A 19877-nucleotide genomic window follows, 5' to 3' on the forward strand; every position below is an offset into this window, starting at 1 on the left:
GGCTTGAACAAGTAAAAGTAGTGTTTCCTCTGGAAAAAAAAATCCAGTGTGTGAAGTTCCTTTGTATGAGTTCCAATAACAACACCACTGCATGCATATGGCTCATTAAAGTTTGCAAAGTGCACATCTCATCTAATCCTCACAAGACTTAAGTGCTATTACTTTTCCATTTTACAGATTCAGAAATGATTTAGACTGAGAAGTTAAGTGACTTACCTGGGAGGTAAAGCATGTATGACTTTTCTCCAGTGAAAAACAGAATATAAAGCTACTCATTCAAGTTCAGCAACACAAACAATGCATCCTCCTCAGAAAGATTGAAAAAAAAACCCGAGGCAAATCCAAGTAGCTTCTATTTCCTATTTGTTACCAATCTATGCTGTTGACCATGGGATCATAACATCCCAGACACAGTCTCAGTTATATTTGGTGAAGGAAAACACTCCATGGAAACCCAAAGAAAAGAATGGCATCCCTTTAGTCACTGTTTCTTAGGGCTGTTGGGCATAATAGGAGAAGCTTCTTAGGACAATTCCTTACATACAGTGTCTCATCTGGAGTCCACCAAAGGCTAACATTATGCTATGAGAACCACTTCTGTGCTTTGGCCATGACAATAACATGAAGAGTTAGAGAACATTCTCTAACAAAAAGAATTGATAATCATCTTAAATGACATACTGCAATCTATCAGGGGGCTGAGAGGAAAGGAACAAGAGCCAGAAAAAAAAATCTTTAAATTATCTCACATCCTTGATGTAGTTCATTTCTTCTTTCAGCTGATTAGTGGACCAACCATATACCACCATTTCTTTCTGTTGGTTTTCGTCAGATCTTCGAACCACACCATAAACCACACCTTGGGGGAGTTTCTTGGTAGATTCTCCATTGACTAAATCAGGATGCTACAAAAAAGAAAAAGGTAAATGGTAAAAATACTATAGGCATTAATAATAGTAAAAATACAAAAAGTAAATAGTAAAAACAAAGTATAATAGGTAAATAGTGAAACTGTGGGGAAAACATTCATTCTTATTCATATCCTCTTTTTCTGACATTTGCCATTAAAAACAAAACAAAACCTCAATCCAAATCACATATGCTTCTTGTGGTTCATTTGTTTCAGTCATGTCCAGTGCCTTGTGATCCCGTTTGGGGGTTTTCTTGGCAAAGATATTAGAGTGGTTTACCATTTCCTTCTCCAGCCTATCTGACAAATGAGGAAACTGAGGCAAACAGGGTGAAGTGACTTGCCCAGGGTCACACAGCTAATAAGTGTCTGAGGTCAGATTTGAACTCAGGAAGATGAGTCTTCCTGACTCCAGGTTCAGTGATCTATCCAGGAAGTCACCTAGCTGCCCTCACATATACCATTCTCACTCAAACCAACCTCTCTCCCACAGCACTCAATGAGGTTATAGAGGTAAATATAGCATCACAGATTTAGAGCCAGAGAGACCCTTAGAAGCCATCAATTCCAACCTCCTCATTTTGGAAATTAGGAAATTCAGGCACAAAGAAGTTAACATGACTTGCCCTAGTTCACAAAGCTACTAAGGATCTGAGGTAGGATTTGAACCCAAGCCCTCCTGATTCCAAGTCTGTTGGAATCTAAGAACTAGCTCTAAGAAAGAATTAAACTGTTCTTTCTTTGATTTCTCTGCATGAAAATGTCAAGGCCTCTTACCTCAGTTCTACAGCACTACAATCCTTACCATCCCCATAAATTTCCTAATTATGACATCTACTCAGGATCCTGTGAAGCCCAACTAGCTGTCCTCCTAACACCACCTGAATGACCACAGCGCTTAAGGGGTTGGATTTGCTTAACTTGCTTTGTACAATCTCAGAGATCCACTGAATAGGAAACACAATGTGCCAAATGTTCTGCCAGGTCCTATGACAGATCCAAAAGATGGGTAAGGTAGCAGCAAAATCAGATTTCAAGCTGGGAAAGACTTGAAATAACATGTAGTCCACCTCACCCCACCCTCATTTCACAGATGTGGAAGCTGAGGTCCAGAGGAGGGAGATGACTTGTCTAATAGGGCCACCTAAGTCCCTATTGTCAAGGAGTTTGCCATCAGTTCAAATATGACAATACTGACAAACATGATTAGCGAACTATCCCCAAAGAAGAGTTCTGAGAAGGCCCCACTTTTGCAGAGCTATAAGACTATGGATATAATATCTCCATACAATATCAAACCTTTTTGATATTTTGTTTAGTTTTGCTGAACTGGTTTCTCTTTTTCTTCTTTATTATAAGAAATGACTCTCTAGGCAGGGGAGGGATACGTTGGAAGATATAGAAAGTCAGTTTTTAAGGCAGGACTAGAACCCAGGTCTTCTTGATTCCAAATCCAATGCCCTATATACTATATCACATTAAAATATTATCAGTGGTTTATCCCTTATGGGATCAATGATCTGAGAATAGGATTTTGTAGAGAGAAAGCTTTCAAAAACCACAGAAGACAAAATTGTCTATTTAATATTTTTCCCATGCTCACCCCACTAACATACATGTTTTCTATTAAATTCTATAACCTTAATTTTCACATTTCTTGAGATCATATTCTTTCCACCACAAATTTTTAATTAAAATAATTTAAATTGATTTTTTCAAAATTATAAGCTTTTTAAGAAGAAGTTTCTATTTCTTCCCCTCCTTCCCCTTCCTTTATTAGAAATATACATGAATGAGAATATTAAGACACAAGTATCAAGACAGCTTTCTAGTGGTATGTCCCAGGGAATTTGGTCTTGGTCCTATAAAATGTAATATTTTTATTAATTGAAGGCATATATAGCATTCTTATTAAACTTGCTAGTGTCAGAAGAATTGGAGGGATAGCTAATACACTAGATAATAGTCAGGATCCAAAAAGATTTCAATAGGTTAGAATGATAGGTTGAATCTAATAAAATAAAATCTAACATTTTTTATTACTTGAATTTTTAAAATTCAACATCACAAATACAGGATAGGGAAAGTGCACTGATGACAATTTATGTAAAAAATATCTAGGAGTTTCAGTGGACTGCAAGTTCACTATAAATCAACACGGCAGCCAAAAAAAAAAGCATTAATAAAGGCAAAGTATCCAGAATTAGAAGTATTATAGTCTAGCAATCCTGGGCCCTTGTCAGATCCCACCTGAAGAATTATGTATAATACTTTAGGAAGGACATAGACAGATTAGAGGGTATCCAGAGAAAATGACAAGGATGGTAGGGGAACTAGAGACTGTCATATAATGACCATTTGAATGGATGGAGAAGGCTTATTGGGACAGAATATTTGAAGAACTGGCAAAAAAGAAGAGGGGATTAACCTATTCCAGACAAAAGCCCCCAAAGGCAAAATGAGTGGCAATGGGTAGAAGTTGCTTCAGGACATTTTGGCTCAAAGTAAGAAAAAAAACAAAAAACCCTTCTATTAAGAGCGCTATAGGCTATCTTGGGAGGTAGGTAGTTTCATAGTACCAAAAATCCTCAAACCAAAGTTGAATGGTCATTTGTAAGGGATTTCAGAGGGAATTTCTATTCAAGTCTCTCGAATTAAGTGGCCTGAGTTTTCTTCCAATTTTTAGTAGATTTCAAAGTCTAAATGACTTCAGAATGAAGTTGGCCAAAGATTCCCTGCACCCCATTTTTAAAAACCTGATTGCCTAGTACATTTAAATTAGTAGCCTTATTGCCATCATGTGTCATACTAGCAGATTTATATTAGTCATTATTATAAAAGCACAGGGCCCAAACATTTATGGATTGCTGATCGTATGGTCCTCTATTGAAAGAACTTGCCTGTCCCTGGAATAAGGGTTTAATACAAGTAGTTTGTATTTTCATGAAACCCACCTATTATTTATTCCTAGAGATCTATCACTTTTCTTTTTAAAATGTATTAATTTTTGCCTTATGTTTTTATATGAAAATTATTTCCTGATATACCTTGCCCCAAATGGGGCTACTCCTCTGAAGATTCCCCATTGGAATTCTCCCCCATAACAAAAGAATACAATTAAACTAAACAAGTCCCCAAGTGATCACATCTGATAACATATAGCATTCTACCTTTATAGTCCTCCTACCTTTCTCCCAAGAGCAGAAAAGTGAGTTTGGGCATCTGTTCTTGTATACCAACACAAAACATTGCAATTAATCCAAATTCACCTGCCTCTGCCCAAGACAGAGGTCTGGGACATGCCTCCAAATACTTCTATATGGATACCTGTGCCTGTGCTTTTGTTCTTATACATTTTAATGGGACAAAAGGAAATAAATAATTCTTTTTTTAATTGTAATACATAAAAATCAACTTTCATTATTTAAATTCCACATGAGGTATTTGGAGAGTTCTTAGCACAGTGTCTGGTACATAGCAGGTGCTTAATAAATGCCTATTACCTTCCCCCATTTTAGTACTCATTTACATTCTTGTGGTTGTTTGTATCATTTTATGGTGGCATTTTCTTCACTCTGCATCGATTCATGTAAGCTTTCTCAGGTTTGTCTGACTTTCTCCATTTATGACACAAAATAATTTCATTATATCCATGTCCCACAAATTGTTTATCTATTCCTGAATCAAATGAAACCGACTTTGTTTCCAGTTTTGTACAACCACACAAAGTGCTTCTATAAGTGTTTTCATGTGTATAGGATCTTTCCGTTTTCTAATCTCTTTGGGGCATATGTTTGGTGAGATTGCTAGGTCAATTAGTGATTTTTCTTATATAATTCAGTCCAGAATGACTGAACAAAAATTCACAGCTACTCCAAAGCATATTTGTCTCCTACAGCCCTTCCACCATTAACTTGTTACAACTTTTACACTTGTTGGTAAATACTTCTTAAATTGGACTGAATTTTTACATCTTTGCACTTTTCATAGGTGTAAGGTAAAACCTGCTTTAATTTGCCTTCTTCTTATTAGCAATTTGGTACATTTTTAAATCTGGTTATTGACAGTTTTTGAAATAAGAAATGCAAATTGTTCACCTCCTTTGACCCATAGGCAAAACTGGTCAATTTTCCATCCTATAGATATTAAACTTGAGTTTCTGTGGAATCTAGTGATTAAGAAATGGGCATTCCCAAATGACAACACATAATTAGGAAGAGGAAAAAACTAAAATGGAACTCCCAATGAAATTTCATGTTCCAGGAAATGAAAAGCAGTTCTTTCAGGCACATACCCCACCTACTTCCTGAAAAACAAGCTTGATGGCATAAACCTCTGACCAACTTAATTTCTATAAAGTGGAGGAATTTTGTGATCTGTTGATTTGCATACATTTACAGTAAGATCAGCACAGAGAAGCTTGTCGGCAACAACTAGGAACTAATTTATTTTTGCTTCAATAAGACTACCCCCAAATGTGAGAAATTAAAATGAAAAAACAAACCAGACGTGCCCCTAGATCAGAAGTTCTTAACCTGGGGTTCATAAACTTTTTTAAAAATATGTTTATAACTATTTCAATATATTTCCTTTGTAATCTCATATGTTTTATTTTACACATTTAAGAACGTTATTCTCAGAAGGAGTCCATAGGTATCACCAGACTTCCAAAGGGGACACAAAAAAGGTCGAGAACCCCTCACTGTTCTATGATTCCAGAGGACCAGTGATGAAGAATACTACCCACCTCTAGACAGAGAGGTAATACACTAATATGCAGAATGACATATACGGTTTTGGATGTGGCCTATTAATTTAGAGACATGGGCAATATTTGCATGACTATACATACTTATTACACGGATTTTACCTTTTTTTTCCCAGTTGTGGGAAATGTGAGAAGGAAGAAAAAATAAATATTTTATAATAGAAAAACTAAAATTTAATTTAAAAAAAAAAGAATCCTGGCTCTAGATAAATGAATTATAGAACTTTAGAGAAGGGAGGGATCTTTGAGAAAAACTCATCCAAATTCTCATGTTTCAGATGAGGAATACTCAGACCAGGGAAGGTAAGTGATTTGCCCAAACCCACAGTGATTTCAGGATGGGCGGAGAGGGTAGTATCACAGGAAGGGACTTCATGGGGGCGGGGGGGAGAACAGTTTGCAGGTCTGTGCTAAGGAAAGGACAAAATTCTGCAGGTATAGAAGTAGTAAAGAGTAGGGCTAATCAGCTGAGCATTTGGCCAAGTATTCAAACACAATGGTGATTTAATAGAAGCAACTGCCTGTCAGAAATACTATAAACTGCAATATAATCCCTCCCTCAGGTCTGCCTTTCAGAATCTTGATCTTCCTTCAGGGCTCAGCCACCTCTCTTGTGAAGTCTTCCCTCATCTCCTCGAATATTATTGCTCTCCTACTCTTCCAATTACCTTGTGTAAAAAGGCCAGCATTTCCCCAATGGCTTCATTTCTCCCTCCTACAACATGCAGAGCTTTCCCTAAAAGAAGTTAAGGCTGCCCCTGGGGCCTCATTGGCCTCGATTTCCATTCCTGATCATCCTTCCCCAGAAAACTTTGGGGTTGGCCCAAGATAAAGCTATCCTGCTGGCATCTGATGGCCCTGGCTTCCCTGGCAGTTTCCTAGTCATCTAAGGGCATATAAAAAGTCCCAGCCACTTAGCAACTAGGCCCTTGGAACTTGGTGGATTCTGAATTTTATTTGAGTAGCCTTACCCTGCCCGGCTGACCAGATTTGTTTTTATATGGAAATGGAGGCTGGGGGAAGAGAAGATGGTGCCCAGAGAAGTTAAGTACCACTGTATCCTTATTGCAAATCCTTGCTCAGTTATAGCAAATTAAATATCCTTTTATTAATTGTTCAATGACTTACAAGTGACTTATTTTGTCCCAACATCAAACCTGAACTAAGAGAGAGCTGCTACTGGAAGTATGTCTCCAACAGCTCACATTTCCTTATTTACACATATATTATACTCCCCCAGTAGAATGTAAGATCCCTATGTGGACAGTGGGTTTTTTCCTTTCCATCCCTGGCATGTAGTACAGTGCTTTAATAAATATGTATTGAATTGTCTGTTTCCAAGGCCCTCAGGACTAAAGCACAGACGGCTAGCATTTACCACAGTCAATGAATACCTGGAGGATAAAGACCAATACAAAATATTTTTATATGTTGCAAAGTAATAATGAATCACATTTATAACTTTGCCTCACAACATCCCTGTCAGTTAGGTCATGTTAGTATTATTATCCTCATTTTACAGACAACACAACTGAGGCTCAGAGAAATTATTCTATAGGCACATAGCTACCAAGTAACAGAGCTTAAATTCCAACCCTAGTCTTCTGAAAGCTGGGTGGCACAGAGCCCTGAACCTGGAATCAGTAAAACCGCAGTTCAAATCTAGCCTCAGACACCAGCAGCATGACCCTGGCCAGTCACTTAACCTCTGTCTGCCTCAGTTTCCTCATTTGTCAAAGGAGATTGTTGTGAGAATTAATAGAGATAATATGTGTAAAGCATTTTGCAAATCTCTAAGTGCTGCACAGATATTATTATTATTATTATTATTATTATTATTATTATTATTATTATTATTATTATTATCTCCCACCCAATGTCCCTTCAACCACACCACAATGACTCTTTACTCTACATAGTAGCAAAGGGTCATCTTTATGCTTCCCAAAATTTCAACATCTATGAAGCATCTATTGGTACTGAGATAAATACTCTGAAAATGAAAGTTATAATAAATAAATATGATGGAAATGTGTGGTTTTCAACAGCAAAGAAGGAGAAGGAACCAGGAGGGTATAAATGAATTCCACTAACCCTGAACAAACTGTGCTCATATCAACATCAGCTTTATACAGTAAAACTCTCTAAAGAAGTTACCAATTAAACTTATCCCACACCATCTATCCAAATTTTAAGTCCTACCAATAGGCCCATAATTTTCAATTTCCTGCCTAACACATTTCCCCTTTAAGAAGTGTTTAGTAGCACATGTCTTTAAAAAGATCTTTAAAATGTTTCACAAAAGGAATTAGGAGGTTATAGAAAAGCTGCCCAAAATTGAACTCTAAATGCCTAATTTCATATTTTATAGAGTGGTCTCTGCCTTCATTAAAGAGGAATGAATTCATGAAGCCTAAGTTAAACCCTAGTGGCCATTCCAGCAAGCCTGTACTTGCCTACTGATCCATCTTATGGATGTAAAACTCCCTTAATATATGAAGTACTAACAAAAGCTTGGATTGAATGTTAAATTGTTTGCTACATTTATAGAGATAGCATGCTTAGAGTCTAGATGACTGAATCAGGAAAGTTCCGTCAGAAACCCTGTCCAAGAACAACTTTCATGATACCTTTGCTTTATAATGTTCCACCCTGGCATTCCTTGAGCTATGAGGCTACTTGGCCAAACTCCTAATGAGTGATAGATAGACAGACAGACAGACAGACAGACAGACAGACAGACAGATAGATAGATAGATAGATAGATAGATAGATAGATAGATAGATAGATAGACAGAGGCCATCTATATGAAAGAGCAAGGTCTGGGAGATTTTTGGAGCCTCTCATTTAAGCTATGAGAGCAGGCTCCCATCTCTATGCTGTGAACAATATATTTGCAAAGTCAGCTATGGGGTGAGTCAGAATCTTCCCTCCTTTCCTCCTTTATTTCCCTTCCTTACCCCTTAAGCAGCAGCATGGAACAGTACCAAAAAATGAACTTGGAGACAAAGGCTGTTGAGTTCAAATACCATTTCTTCTACTTACTAACTGTGAAGGAAAGTCATTTAATGTATCTGAACCTCTGGGCCTTAGTTTCCTCATCTGTAAAAAAAAAAAATGAGAGGATTGAAGGAAATGATCTCTAAGATCCCTTTTCGCCTCAGGGCTCTATTGAGCCTATGAACCCTCAACCAATTATATAATGCTGAAATATCTCAAAATGAAGATCTGAAAGTAGAAGTAACATCTTGCCTCTCCACCAATCATTGACCTAGAATCCCTAGCAAGAAAGACAAACTGGTAAAATATCACTAACACATATCAGAGACGGAATTTTCCCCAAATGTGAGGGGGATCTTATCTGGACAGCGATTTTTGTGATGTTGTCTCTCACAAGCTGACTCAGTCTTCAGACCTGAGATAAGATTCAGATTTCCTAGAGGTACCTTCAGCACTCAGTGTTTCTTGCCCATGTGGCCTCTACTGGCAAAAAATTTAAAAAAAAAATTTAAAAAGCCGTTCATAAATCTGGTTAGACTATGTAAGCTTTACGCACAGCCTGTCTTTCACTTCTCATGGGCATGGCTTCTGGCTTACCACCAAATTAGCCATTTAGAGAACATCTGCTACTGGAAAGTTGATAGGAAGGCTTGATTAGGACTGCTTTATCCACAAGGCCCTTATGAAATTCCTACACTAACTCATCATCCCCTTCCTCCACTAAAATCTTATTTGGATGCTACTCATGTCACAGAGGCAACTCCAGGTTTTTAATGGCTATGCCAACAGAAAACAAAATCTGACAGATTTTACTAAGTTGAAAAGTTCTGTTTATAGACTCAGAAATGGTTTCCCATCTGTTAACTGCAGAACAATCTAGCTAAGTACTGAGAAGCACATGAGCAGAATGTTAGCCACCTTCACAGGAAGGTCAGGATAGGGCACTGGACTTGCATTAAGGAAAACCTGGCTTTATTTCTTACCTTAGATACCTACCAGCTACTTAGACACCATAAGCAAATCGATCACCTTGCTTTCTGCCTCAGTTTCCTTATCTGTAAAAATAAGGGGCTTGGATTCTGGAAAGTAATTTGGTATTATACAAAGACAGTAACTAAATTCTCCATATTCTTTCATTTAGATATTCACTGGGAGGCTCTCTCTATACACCAAAATGTGGCAGCACTTTGTACAGTAGCAAAGTACTAGAAACAAGGTAAAAATCCATCAATCGGGGAACAGCTAAACGAACTAATATAATGGAATAATACTGTGCTGTAACAAATAAACATGATAAATACGAAGAAGCATTAGAAGACTTATGTGAACTGATGGAAAATGAAGTAAGCAGAATCAGGAAAACAATATACATAACAACACTATAAATGAAGGAAATAATCCAAAAAAAATCAAAATTGAATGCTAGAAAATTATAATGATCAAGTTTGGCCCTAAAGAAAAGATATGAGAAGGAATTTCCCTCTGCTCCTTTGCAGAGGCATGAGCCAATGGGTGTGGACAATGGCATGCAACATCAGACTTTCTTGATGTATTATTTAGTTTTGCTGAAAGTTTCATTGTATTTTTCCTCTTTTTATTTTTTATTACAAAGATGGCTCCATGGTTAAGGTGAATGGGGAGTAAAATGTAGGTGATATAAACAAACTATATCAATAAAATTATTTTAAAATGTTTTAAAAAAGAGATGCTGAGCTAAATGGCCTCTAAATTTTCTTCCAGCTTGAAATCCTGCTCCTATAAACTAGCCTAGGAGGAAAATGCAATCTAGATAGATGGAGAAAGTACACACACCAACAAAGTTGCAGTTCTCTTTTGAAGGACTGAGGTAAAAAGTATCATTACCTTATCTCATAAAAGTCACTCCAGGCCAATGCAAGTGCCGTGTGGTAGGAACTGATTCCATTTGTTAATCTTTGAATCCACAGTCCCTGCCAAGGCGCTTCACATATATAGTCAGTCCCAATAAAATGCTTATTGAATTGGATTGGACTGAACTGAGCTAAATTGAATTAAGAGCAGTATAGATTAGATTAGGGGTCAGGCACTTTGGGTTCTAGCCTGGGTACTGCCTCTATAACCGTGTGATCTTAAAGAAATTGCTTGGCATCTCTGGATCTCACCTCTAAAATCAAGTTGAAATAGGTGACCACTAAGGGCTCTCTTCCGGCACTAATATTCTAAGACAGTAATCAACATGAGCTGGCAGAGGAAGACTGTGGCAACTCACTGCAGACAAACATAGGACAGAATGGTGGGTTAGCCACCCCCCACTTCAGTCCCCACCCCAGTGACTGTGCCTCTTACTTTGAGAATTGCTATGTACTGAATGTTACAGTACATCGCATGTATCTTGTGCGCAAAGCATCTGCTTTTCAAGAATGTGCTCTGACCTGTTGTCAGCATTAGCAAATGACTAGTTTCAGGTCATTATTCACACTTGACACTGTTTTGTCTCCTGTGCCTATGATGAATGTCACAGGAAAGGAGGTATTTCATAGCTCCCAAAGCAGGTTATGTAAGGAACAGGTATAAAAAGGCATCTCTCTTGCCTTAGAGAAGTAAACAAGGCAGCCTTGGTGTATTGGCAAGAGCCTATGATGTGGATTTAAAGGATTATGTGCTCATAGACTTACAGCCAGAAGGGATCTTGTTGTTCAGTCATCTAGTCATGTCCAACTCTTCATGCCCTATATGGGGTTTTCTTGGCAAATATCCTGGAGTGGTTTGCCATTTCCTTCTCCAGCTCATTTTACAGAGGAGGAAACTGAGGCAAACAGGGTTAGGTGACTTGCCCAGGGTCATGCAGCTAGTAAGTGTCTGAAGTCAGATTTTAACTCAGGTCTTCTTGACTCCAGGCTTAGTGTTCTAGCCACTGAGCCACATGGCTGTTTCCAAGACAAATAGAAGTTAAGTGACTTGCCCAATGTCACACAGCTAGTAAGTGTCTGAGGCCGGACTTGAATTCAAGTTTTCTTGACTCCAGTCCAACACTCTATCCACTAAGCCATCTAAGGACCTTAGAAGTCATCTAATCCAATACCCTTATTTTACAAATGAGAAAAATAAGACTTAAAGAAGTTAAGAGACTTATCCAAGGTCAGATCAGAGGGCCTGGGATTTGAACCAAGGTCCTTTGACTCCATGTGCAATGCATTTCCCTCTATACCATGCTGCCTCCCCAATCTCAGTTTCGCTAATTATTATTTGTGTGATCTGGGAAGCTGCTTAACTTTTTTAGGACTCAGTTGCCTCATCTGTAAGATAAGGTAGTAGGACTAGATGGTTTCCATGTTATCTTCCAACTCTAAATCTTGGAATCTGACTTTTGGCCTGGCTGAAATCCATGTAATTTCTGGATATTCCCTGAAATATACATTCACAAGTCTGTCAGAAGTGCTTGATTAGTGAAGCTAATTTTTTATAAAGCCCAGAAGAAAACAGTTGTAGCAGAGAAAAAATCTTACACTTATTTTCAGTGGCCTAATTATATAAAAATGAAAATAACTCCTTCCCCTACAATGTTTCCCTTTCAAAACACACAAGTTTCCTTGAAAGATTTCTGAAAGAAGTAGTAAGATCTTATATGAGCAAATCTAATAGCTTAGGCCTGAAAAATCTGGGGAAAGAAAAAAAAGAAAATAAGACCTAGATTAAGACTCAAGGACTGTTATCTCTATATTTAAAAAAACAGACCATAGCACTGAGTAAAGAACTTAAAAACTCATAGATAATTTGATTGACAAAATTTAAATATCCAAACAGTATTTTCCCAACTTGGTGGAGAAGCTCCCAAATGAACCTGGACCCTGGTGACCTTATCTTGATTTCTTTTAACTTCTGGGCAAAGTGATTATGATACACTCTCCTTCATGAAGCAGATGGTCCCCTTTGCCCTTCTCAGCCCCTTTCCCAAGTAGTTATTGTACAAATTTCCCCTTCTCTGAAGTGGTCCACTAGGCAGCTCTCAGGAAGCATTCTAGGAGTCAGAGACATGAATGAATGAATGAATGAATGAATGAATGAATGAATGAATGAGTGAACTATAAAGCATTTACTAATTACTTACTATGTTCAAACAGGAGTATGTCCATGAGAATATAAGCTGCTGGAGCTATTTGAAGGTGGGCTCTTACTACTAAGAGAGGGAGGCAAGGATCTTCTAGGCATTGCACATGGCACTAGCAATCCTTGTGAAACAAGGGATAAACCTTTCCCCAAAGTGGACTGTTTTCCTTCAAGTCTAGTCAGTGAATAAACATTTATTAAGGACCTACTACGTGCCAGGCAACTTCATAGCGCTTTGTATATGACAAGCACCTAATAAATTTTTTAATTCATTCATTCATTCATTCACAGATATATATATATATGTGTATATATGTGTGTGTGCGTATATTATATGTATAGTATATGCATATATAATGTGTGCATATATATACATATACATATATACATACATATATATACATATATACACACACACACACACACACATATATATATATATATATATATATATATACTATAGAGTAATTGCATCTCCCTCGCATTTATTTTATCAGTTCATTTTATTGGATCAGCCCACTCAGCTACAACATAGAAACCAGATTACGACGGGCACAACTGTTTACTTGGTAACAGCCTATGATGTTAAATAAACAGCAATGTCAGAGTCAGGAGGGCAGAAAGTTCTGATTCATCCATTATTATTAAAGCAAAGAGAAATATAAAATGCTATTGGTTATGACTTCTTCCTCATAGGTTTTTACTATTGAATGAAAGTACTGCCCTTTCCATGCGCTCTTACTTTTCCATTTTCCAGTGACTGAATGCAATTATCATCCCCAATACACACATGGGGGGGGTATTTTCAAACTTGACTCCACAAATAAGACACGGCATTTTAAAAAATGGCCAATTCATGGGTCATTTGTCTGACTGGGGACAATTTAGAAAGCACTCTGTAAGCAAGCTAAAATAGTGCTCATCAAACACTAACTGAGCACCTTAGACACCAAGTAAGGTATGGAAGAGACCAAATAAGCTGGCAAAGATTAGGAAATTTGGCCAAGACCACAAAGTATGGCTTCCAATCCAGTGCCTTATCCAACAGGAACCTAGCTGAAGAGATACTTGTCCTAGGCTGAGTAAGCTACGATTACTTTTGTTTATGAGTAGTTCACTGTCGTTGCTATGTTGTGAGTAACTCACTGTGGATAATAAATTGCTAACTTGCTTACCTTGCCTCCAAAGCAGATGTCACATAGGCAGGGAAGGAGGGGACAAGAAAAAGGGAGATGTCAAAACAAGATGAGAAGGCTGAATTGTGTACACAGACAGCGTTCATGGGGGAAAAGGAGAGGAGGGTGGAGAAAGGAAAATCACCAGGATACACACAGCAGAAAACTGTATTAACAGAGCTTATAGCCTTCAAAGATGAAAAGTAATAAGGGTTTGCAGCTGGCAATCTGACTACTTACATGTCTCCTCACTAATAATGCAAGATATTAGTGGGTGTCTCCTTTAGAAGAAGACTTTTGAGACCAAGCAGATCAGAAACATCCTTTTCTGTTATGTTGATATTTTTCCCTCTACTATCTGTTCATGTGAGTAAATGTGGCTCCTTCGGGACCTGTCCATTCTAGTCTAGGGAGACATGCTTCTCTGTTGACTAGAAAGCTAATGATCCCACAGAAAAGCCCAGTATATCTGGATGTCTATAAGTAATTGGAAGAAATTGTTCAGCCAGTCTCAGTTGCTGCTGCCAATGAGACACTGCCAGACTAGGTTGTTTTGTCTTTTGTCTCAATGTGGAGCTCTAATACACCTATTTCTGCCACTCCCACCCCTTTACATAGCCCTGTACATTATCAGCGCAAAATCCTGTGAAGTTAGTACCTTCTCATTTGCTGTCCTACTGTACTTATCCTGGACTCATGTTCAGTCCTAGCAATCTTCTTAGTCCTTCCTTGCTCAGTCAGGAGGCTACAAAGTTATAACTTAAGCTAAGGTGGCTCTCTTGGGCTCAATTCTGATGCTAGTCAAGGCAGTGGTGACTTTTTATACTGCAGTAGCATTTGTGAGAAGAGAACCAAGGGTCTCTTGTCTCTAGGAATACCTGTTTGTAAAAAGTACATTCATAGCAGTTCTATTTGTAATAGAAAGAAAGAAAAAGGAAGGAAGGAAGGAAGGAAGGAAGGAAGGAAGGAAGGAAGGAAGGAAGGAAGGAAGGAAGGAAGGAAGGAAGGAAGGAAGGAAGGAAGGAAGGAAGGAAGGAAGGAGAGGAGGGAGGAGGGAGGGAGGGAGGGAAGGAGGGAGGGAGGGAAGGAGGGAGGGAAGGAAGGAGGGAGGGAAGGAAGGAGGGAGGGACAGAAGGAAGGAGGGAGGGAAGGAAGGATGGAAGAATTTGCTCAATAATTGGAAAATAGCTAAATAAATTAAGGTATATTAAAGATAAGGACCTTTGCAGTGTTAAAGAGAGTCACTGGTGAGGAAATTTCTTTATTGTTGCAGGTTGGCACTGTCTGAAGCTTACAATCTTATAGAGTTACTTAGAGTACTGAGAGGTTGAGGGTCACATAGCCAGTGGGTATCAGAGGTGAAACTTGAACCCAGGTATTCTGGCTCCAAGGACAGTTTTCTATCCTCTATGCCACCCTTAATATTAAAGGTATATCAGTGTACTGAAATGACAAATACAAGGAATCATGGAAAGCTATGTGAAAGGAGGTCATAGAATGAGAAAAGTATACACATTGACTACAACTTTGCCCAACCTCCTTTTCAGAGGCCTATTCCCCTATTCCCTTCCTTTTCTTTACTTCTCTAAGTCTACACCTTATCACCCACCTTTTCATTTGCCTTAAACAGAATTTCAGATGAAATCAGAAGGAGACAAAAAGCAAAGCCATTTTTCATTTAGTTCTACTTGGTTAAAATGCACAGTATGATATATTAACAGTTTATGAAAGATTCTTTTCTTTATTTTGCTTGCTTGTCTTTCATGGATATTAATCTATAATGTCACTGTCCTTTTTTGGTGTGTCATGTTATCCACACATGACAGAAAAGCTAGCATTTTGGCAAACTGTTTTATAACAATGGTGATGATAGATTAATAGAGAGGCAGCAAGATATGATGATGGAAAGAGCACTGGTTTCAGTTAAACCATAGGAGTTCAAATAGAGAGGATTTAAGTTCCAAAACTTACTAGCTATAGTGACCCCTGGCAAATAACTTAGCCTTTTATGCCTTATATCCCCACCTGTAAAATGGGTTTAAATAATACTTGCCTCACCCGTACCCCCAAGGTTGTGAGGAAAGTGTGCTGTAAACCTTTCTGCACTATGTGAGCGTGAGCTACTACTATGTGATATCTTGTAGTTACAGAACTATCATTCATATTTTTTCGTTTGACCCTCACAATAATCCCTGGAGGTAGACAATGCAAGTACCATCGCTATTTTTTGGGTGAATAGGTGAGGGCAGTGAGGCTCAGAATGGTTAAGTGACTTATCCAAAACCATACCCAACCTTACACAGCTAGTAAGTGGCAAAGTTGGGACCTCAGGTCCTGTGACTCTGGGCCAAGTTCTCTCTACTACACCATGTGTTCCTAAGTTGTTATGGAATCTCGAGAGAACATTCTTAGGTCCCTATCTTCTAAAGCCAGGCTAATCTAGAGGTCAACACTGTAGTTGCCTGGTAACCTGGGAATAACATATACTTTCTGTACTTTTCTAGAGTACAGAGGGAGCAAGTGTGCCCTTGGTTATTGCCTGGGGGCTTGGCATCATGGGACTTTGCCCAACCTGCTTTTCAGAGGTCCATTCCCATACTCCCTTCCTTTTCTTTACTTCTCTAAGCCTATACCTTATCACCCACCTTTTCAGTTGCCTTAAACAGAACCCAAGATATCTACACTATTGTGACGTCAATGAAAATTCCTTCCAACAGAGGGAGAGTTGAGGCTGGCTGAGTAATTAGAGTCTAGTCTACCATGTCTGTGGCAAAGAAAGGCTTGGCAACATTGCAGTACCTGCAAACAATGCTGCATTTTGATTCTCGTGAGTGACACCTCTCAGCTGGAGAGGGACCTTTCCTCAGAGTGCCTCCTGCTAGAAAGTCAGTATCCCCAAAGGCTTCAGAGGTAACATAGCTCAACAGTGTTCATGAAGAAACAGGAGAAGGGGGTGGAGAGAGGAAAGGAAGGCAGCCCTGGACAGGGAGGAAAGGTATGTTTTCTGGGGAGATGTGAAATGAGATCAGGGAGGGATGATGGTACTTTTTATTAACTGAGCTCCTGACGTTCAATTCCAGTGAATAGCCTTTCAAGGAAAAAGCAGGCCTCCACCAGCAGAGCTAAGAAGCATAAGGGTCATTTGGTGTTTGTAGTTGTTTTAAAGTAAGTCCGGTTACCATTCACTTGATAGAGTTCAGGTGCCAGATCTACTTACTTGTTCCTTTCTTTCCTCTTTTCTTTCGCCTTGCTCAGGAACTGGGCAGTCAGGGGGCACCGTTAATCGTAATCTGCAGATGTTGGCCTAAGCAAGAGACACATACACATATAGAGCTGGCATTAATGGTAGGCGTGTTATCAGAGTACAGATCCTAGTGGCCTAAAATAATAGATGAACTTTAAAGTTGGAAGAGACTTTAGAATCCATAGATAAGGGAGTTGGAAGGGCAGGTGTTCTGTAATCCAACCAATATCTAAACAGAAACCTCTAGCAGACCTTCAGCGATGGGTAACCTATGACCTCTCGGAGCATGCTGTCCTGCTTTTGGACAGTCTGAATTGATAGGAAGCTTTTTCTCAATCAGTCATCAAACATTATGTGCCTACTGTATGTCAGTGACATACTCAAACCTGGGCTTTCAGCATTATTTTGGCAGCTGTGTGGAGGATGGATTGAAGGAGACATGGGGAGAGACTTAAGGAAGAGAGATATATTACGAGGCTATGGCACTAGTCCAGGTGAAAAACAAGTGACTGAACTAGAGTGGTCACCATATTAGAGAGAATGGGATAACTGTAAGAGATGAGAATAGATTCAACAGATGTTGTGGTGGTAGACTTGTAAAAAACTGACTGGGTGTGGGAGAGCGGAGAGCTGAGGGGGAACCAAACCAAAAGTTCAGAAGACGGGAGGGTCTCAAGGGAGGAGGCAACAAAATCCATTTTGGATATGTTGAATCGAGGTTCCTGCAATACATCCAGTTCCAAATCTCCAAAAGACAATTGTTAACATAGGACTAGAGCTCAGGAGAGACCAGGCCCCTGGATCTGGGAGTCATCTACGTGGAGGTAATTGAACCCGTGGGAACTGATGATATCACCTAGGGAGGGGGTGTGAAGAAAAGAGGGCCCAGGACAGTGGGGCTTGCAGGGTGATTCAGCTTAGAATGCTGAAGACTGGCAGATAAATAGAACTAAGAGCAGATTAATGGTTATGACTGTATTTTAATTAAAACGCAGGTTAGTTCATTTTATTATTTTCTTAACATTTATACCATGAAGTGAGGCAATTTATACCAGGTACAAATGTCAAAAGAGCCCTAGATTTGGAGCCAGAAGAGTCTTGGGCTAAGCTGTGTGACTGTGGGCAAGTCCTTTCATCTGTCTGAGCTGCAGTTTCCTCCTCCACAAAATGGAGATAATACTTGCAGTAGAAAATAGCACCTTCCTCAGTGTTGTGACAGAAAAAGTGTTTTCTGACCTTGAAATCATTAGAGAAATATTAGCTGTTATCATCATCTTCCTCATGGCTGTTGCCTGACATCACTGCCCCTTAGGTTGTGACCAAGTTCACCTTACCCATACAGGTGAGTGCCTACAGAGTACAGGGAAGAAGGGTTCCACATTCAAGGCTGATACAGATTCTACCACCTGAAACACACCTGTATGAGCTGTATTTACAGCTTCAACAGGTGTATCTGAGCCATAATACAGATGTGTACTGGTCTCTCCCCTGAGGAGGGACCTGCAGCCTGAAAGCATTCACCGTGTTCCACAGTTCAAATGTACAGTTCAACACACTGTCATTTTTTCTGTAGAATTAGAGTATCCGGAAAAAAATCTTTAAGATTCCTGAACTTCCAGATCCCCATAGCCTGGAACAACACTAAAGCTGTAAAAGCTTATTTCAAGAGCTATCGTCCAAAAAAAGAACAGTCCAATGCTCTATCACTTTCTCCTTGCCTAATTGGAAATAGCAGAGCATCGAGGTGGTGCAGTGGATTGAGCTGCCAGACCTGGAGTCAGGAAGACTCATCTTCCCTGAATACAAATCTAGCCTCAGACACTTACTAGCTGTGTGACCCTGAGAAAGTTACTTAACCCTGTTTGCCTCAGTTTCCTCCTCTGTAAAATGAGCCGGACAAGGAAATGGCAAACCAGTCCAGTATCTTTGCCAAGAAAACCCCAAATGGGGTCAGGAAGAGACAGAAATGACAAAAAAAAATTGACTGAACAATTAGAAATAGCATCTAATCCAGGTCACTTTGGAGAGAATTTACTCTCCTGACTCCCAACAGTTCTGGTTTATCCAACACATTCCTGGGATCTTTACAAATACCAAAGCATAACTCCCCCTGAATAGACAAATACAATTTATTGCCCCCCCCCACCTAGGTATTCTAATTCTGACTGGGTCTGGACATCAATAAGACTGACCTAGACTCTCTTTAGCTGCAGTACCTTCACCCCCTCAAGGGTCCTTCCCCCACCCTCTTTTCCTCTCTACCTCCACCCTAGAAGATCTCATTACCCTGTCCTCTCAAGAGCATGGCATGGATTCCTACCTATTCTTTCACTACCCCCTCTCAATTTTACCTGGACATACTCTCCTCTACCCACATATTCTCTATCCCATGCCATTTTCCAGCTGCCACACCTACTTCTTACTAACTCCCCCCAGACCCAAATGAAATCAACCTATCCTCATCTCATCTTTTCCAGAGTATCTTCACAAGGGCAAACTAGCTAATATAGTATCTACTTCATCCTTATGAGAAAGAGCCAGAGCATTGTCTACCAATTCCAGGTAATGTATAGTTTGCCACAGACAAAATCCCTATTTTGATGTCAAACCAAAGTAAGATCCTCATAGAAGGAACTTAGACTGAGTAAATGGGGAGAAGACCACCACAGCCAGCCAGCGAGGGAAATGTTTTG

At 39.2% G+C, this 19877-nt stretch overlaps 1 protein-coding gene across 4 annotated transcripts in view; it reads right to left on the minus strand.

Annotated features, from left to right (window-relative positions):
* The window catches only part of MYZAP (myocardial zonula adherens protein), a 99959-nt gene that overhangs the window by 65709 nt on the left and 14373 nt on the right, over nt 1-19877 (minus strand). For 2 of the 4 annotated variants that reach the window (XM_020981707.2, XM_020981727.2), the window contains exons 2-4: nt 17158-17244; nt 8725-8781; nt 750-905 (exon numbers count right to left, since the gene is read on the minus strand). In XM_020981707.2, coding sequence (XP_020837366.1) covers nt 750-905; nt 8725-8781; nt 17158-17244 — 300 coding nt within the window. The remainder of the gene's footprint in view (nt 1-749; nt 906-8724; nt 8782-17157; nt 17245-19877) is intronic. The other 2 variants (XM_020981718.2, XM_020981736.2) reach the window with 1 other exon arrangement.

The sequence above is a fragment of the Phascolarctos cinereus genome, unplaced genomic scaffold (assembly GCF_003287225.1).
Source record: "Phascolarctos cinereus isolate Bilbo 61053 unplaced genomic scaffold, phaCin_HiC Scaffold_3;HRSCAF=262, whole genome shotgun sequence".
Taxonomy (NCBI): domain Eukaryota; kingdom Metazoa; phylum Chordata; class Mammalia; order Diprotodontia; family Phascolarctidae; genus Phascolarctos; species Phascolarctos cinereus.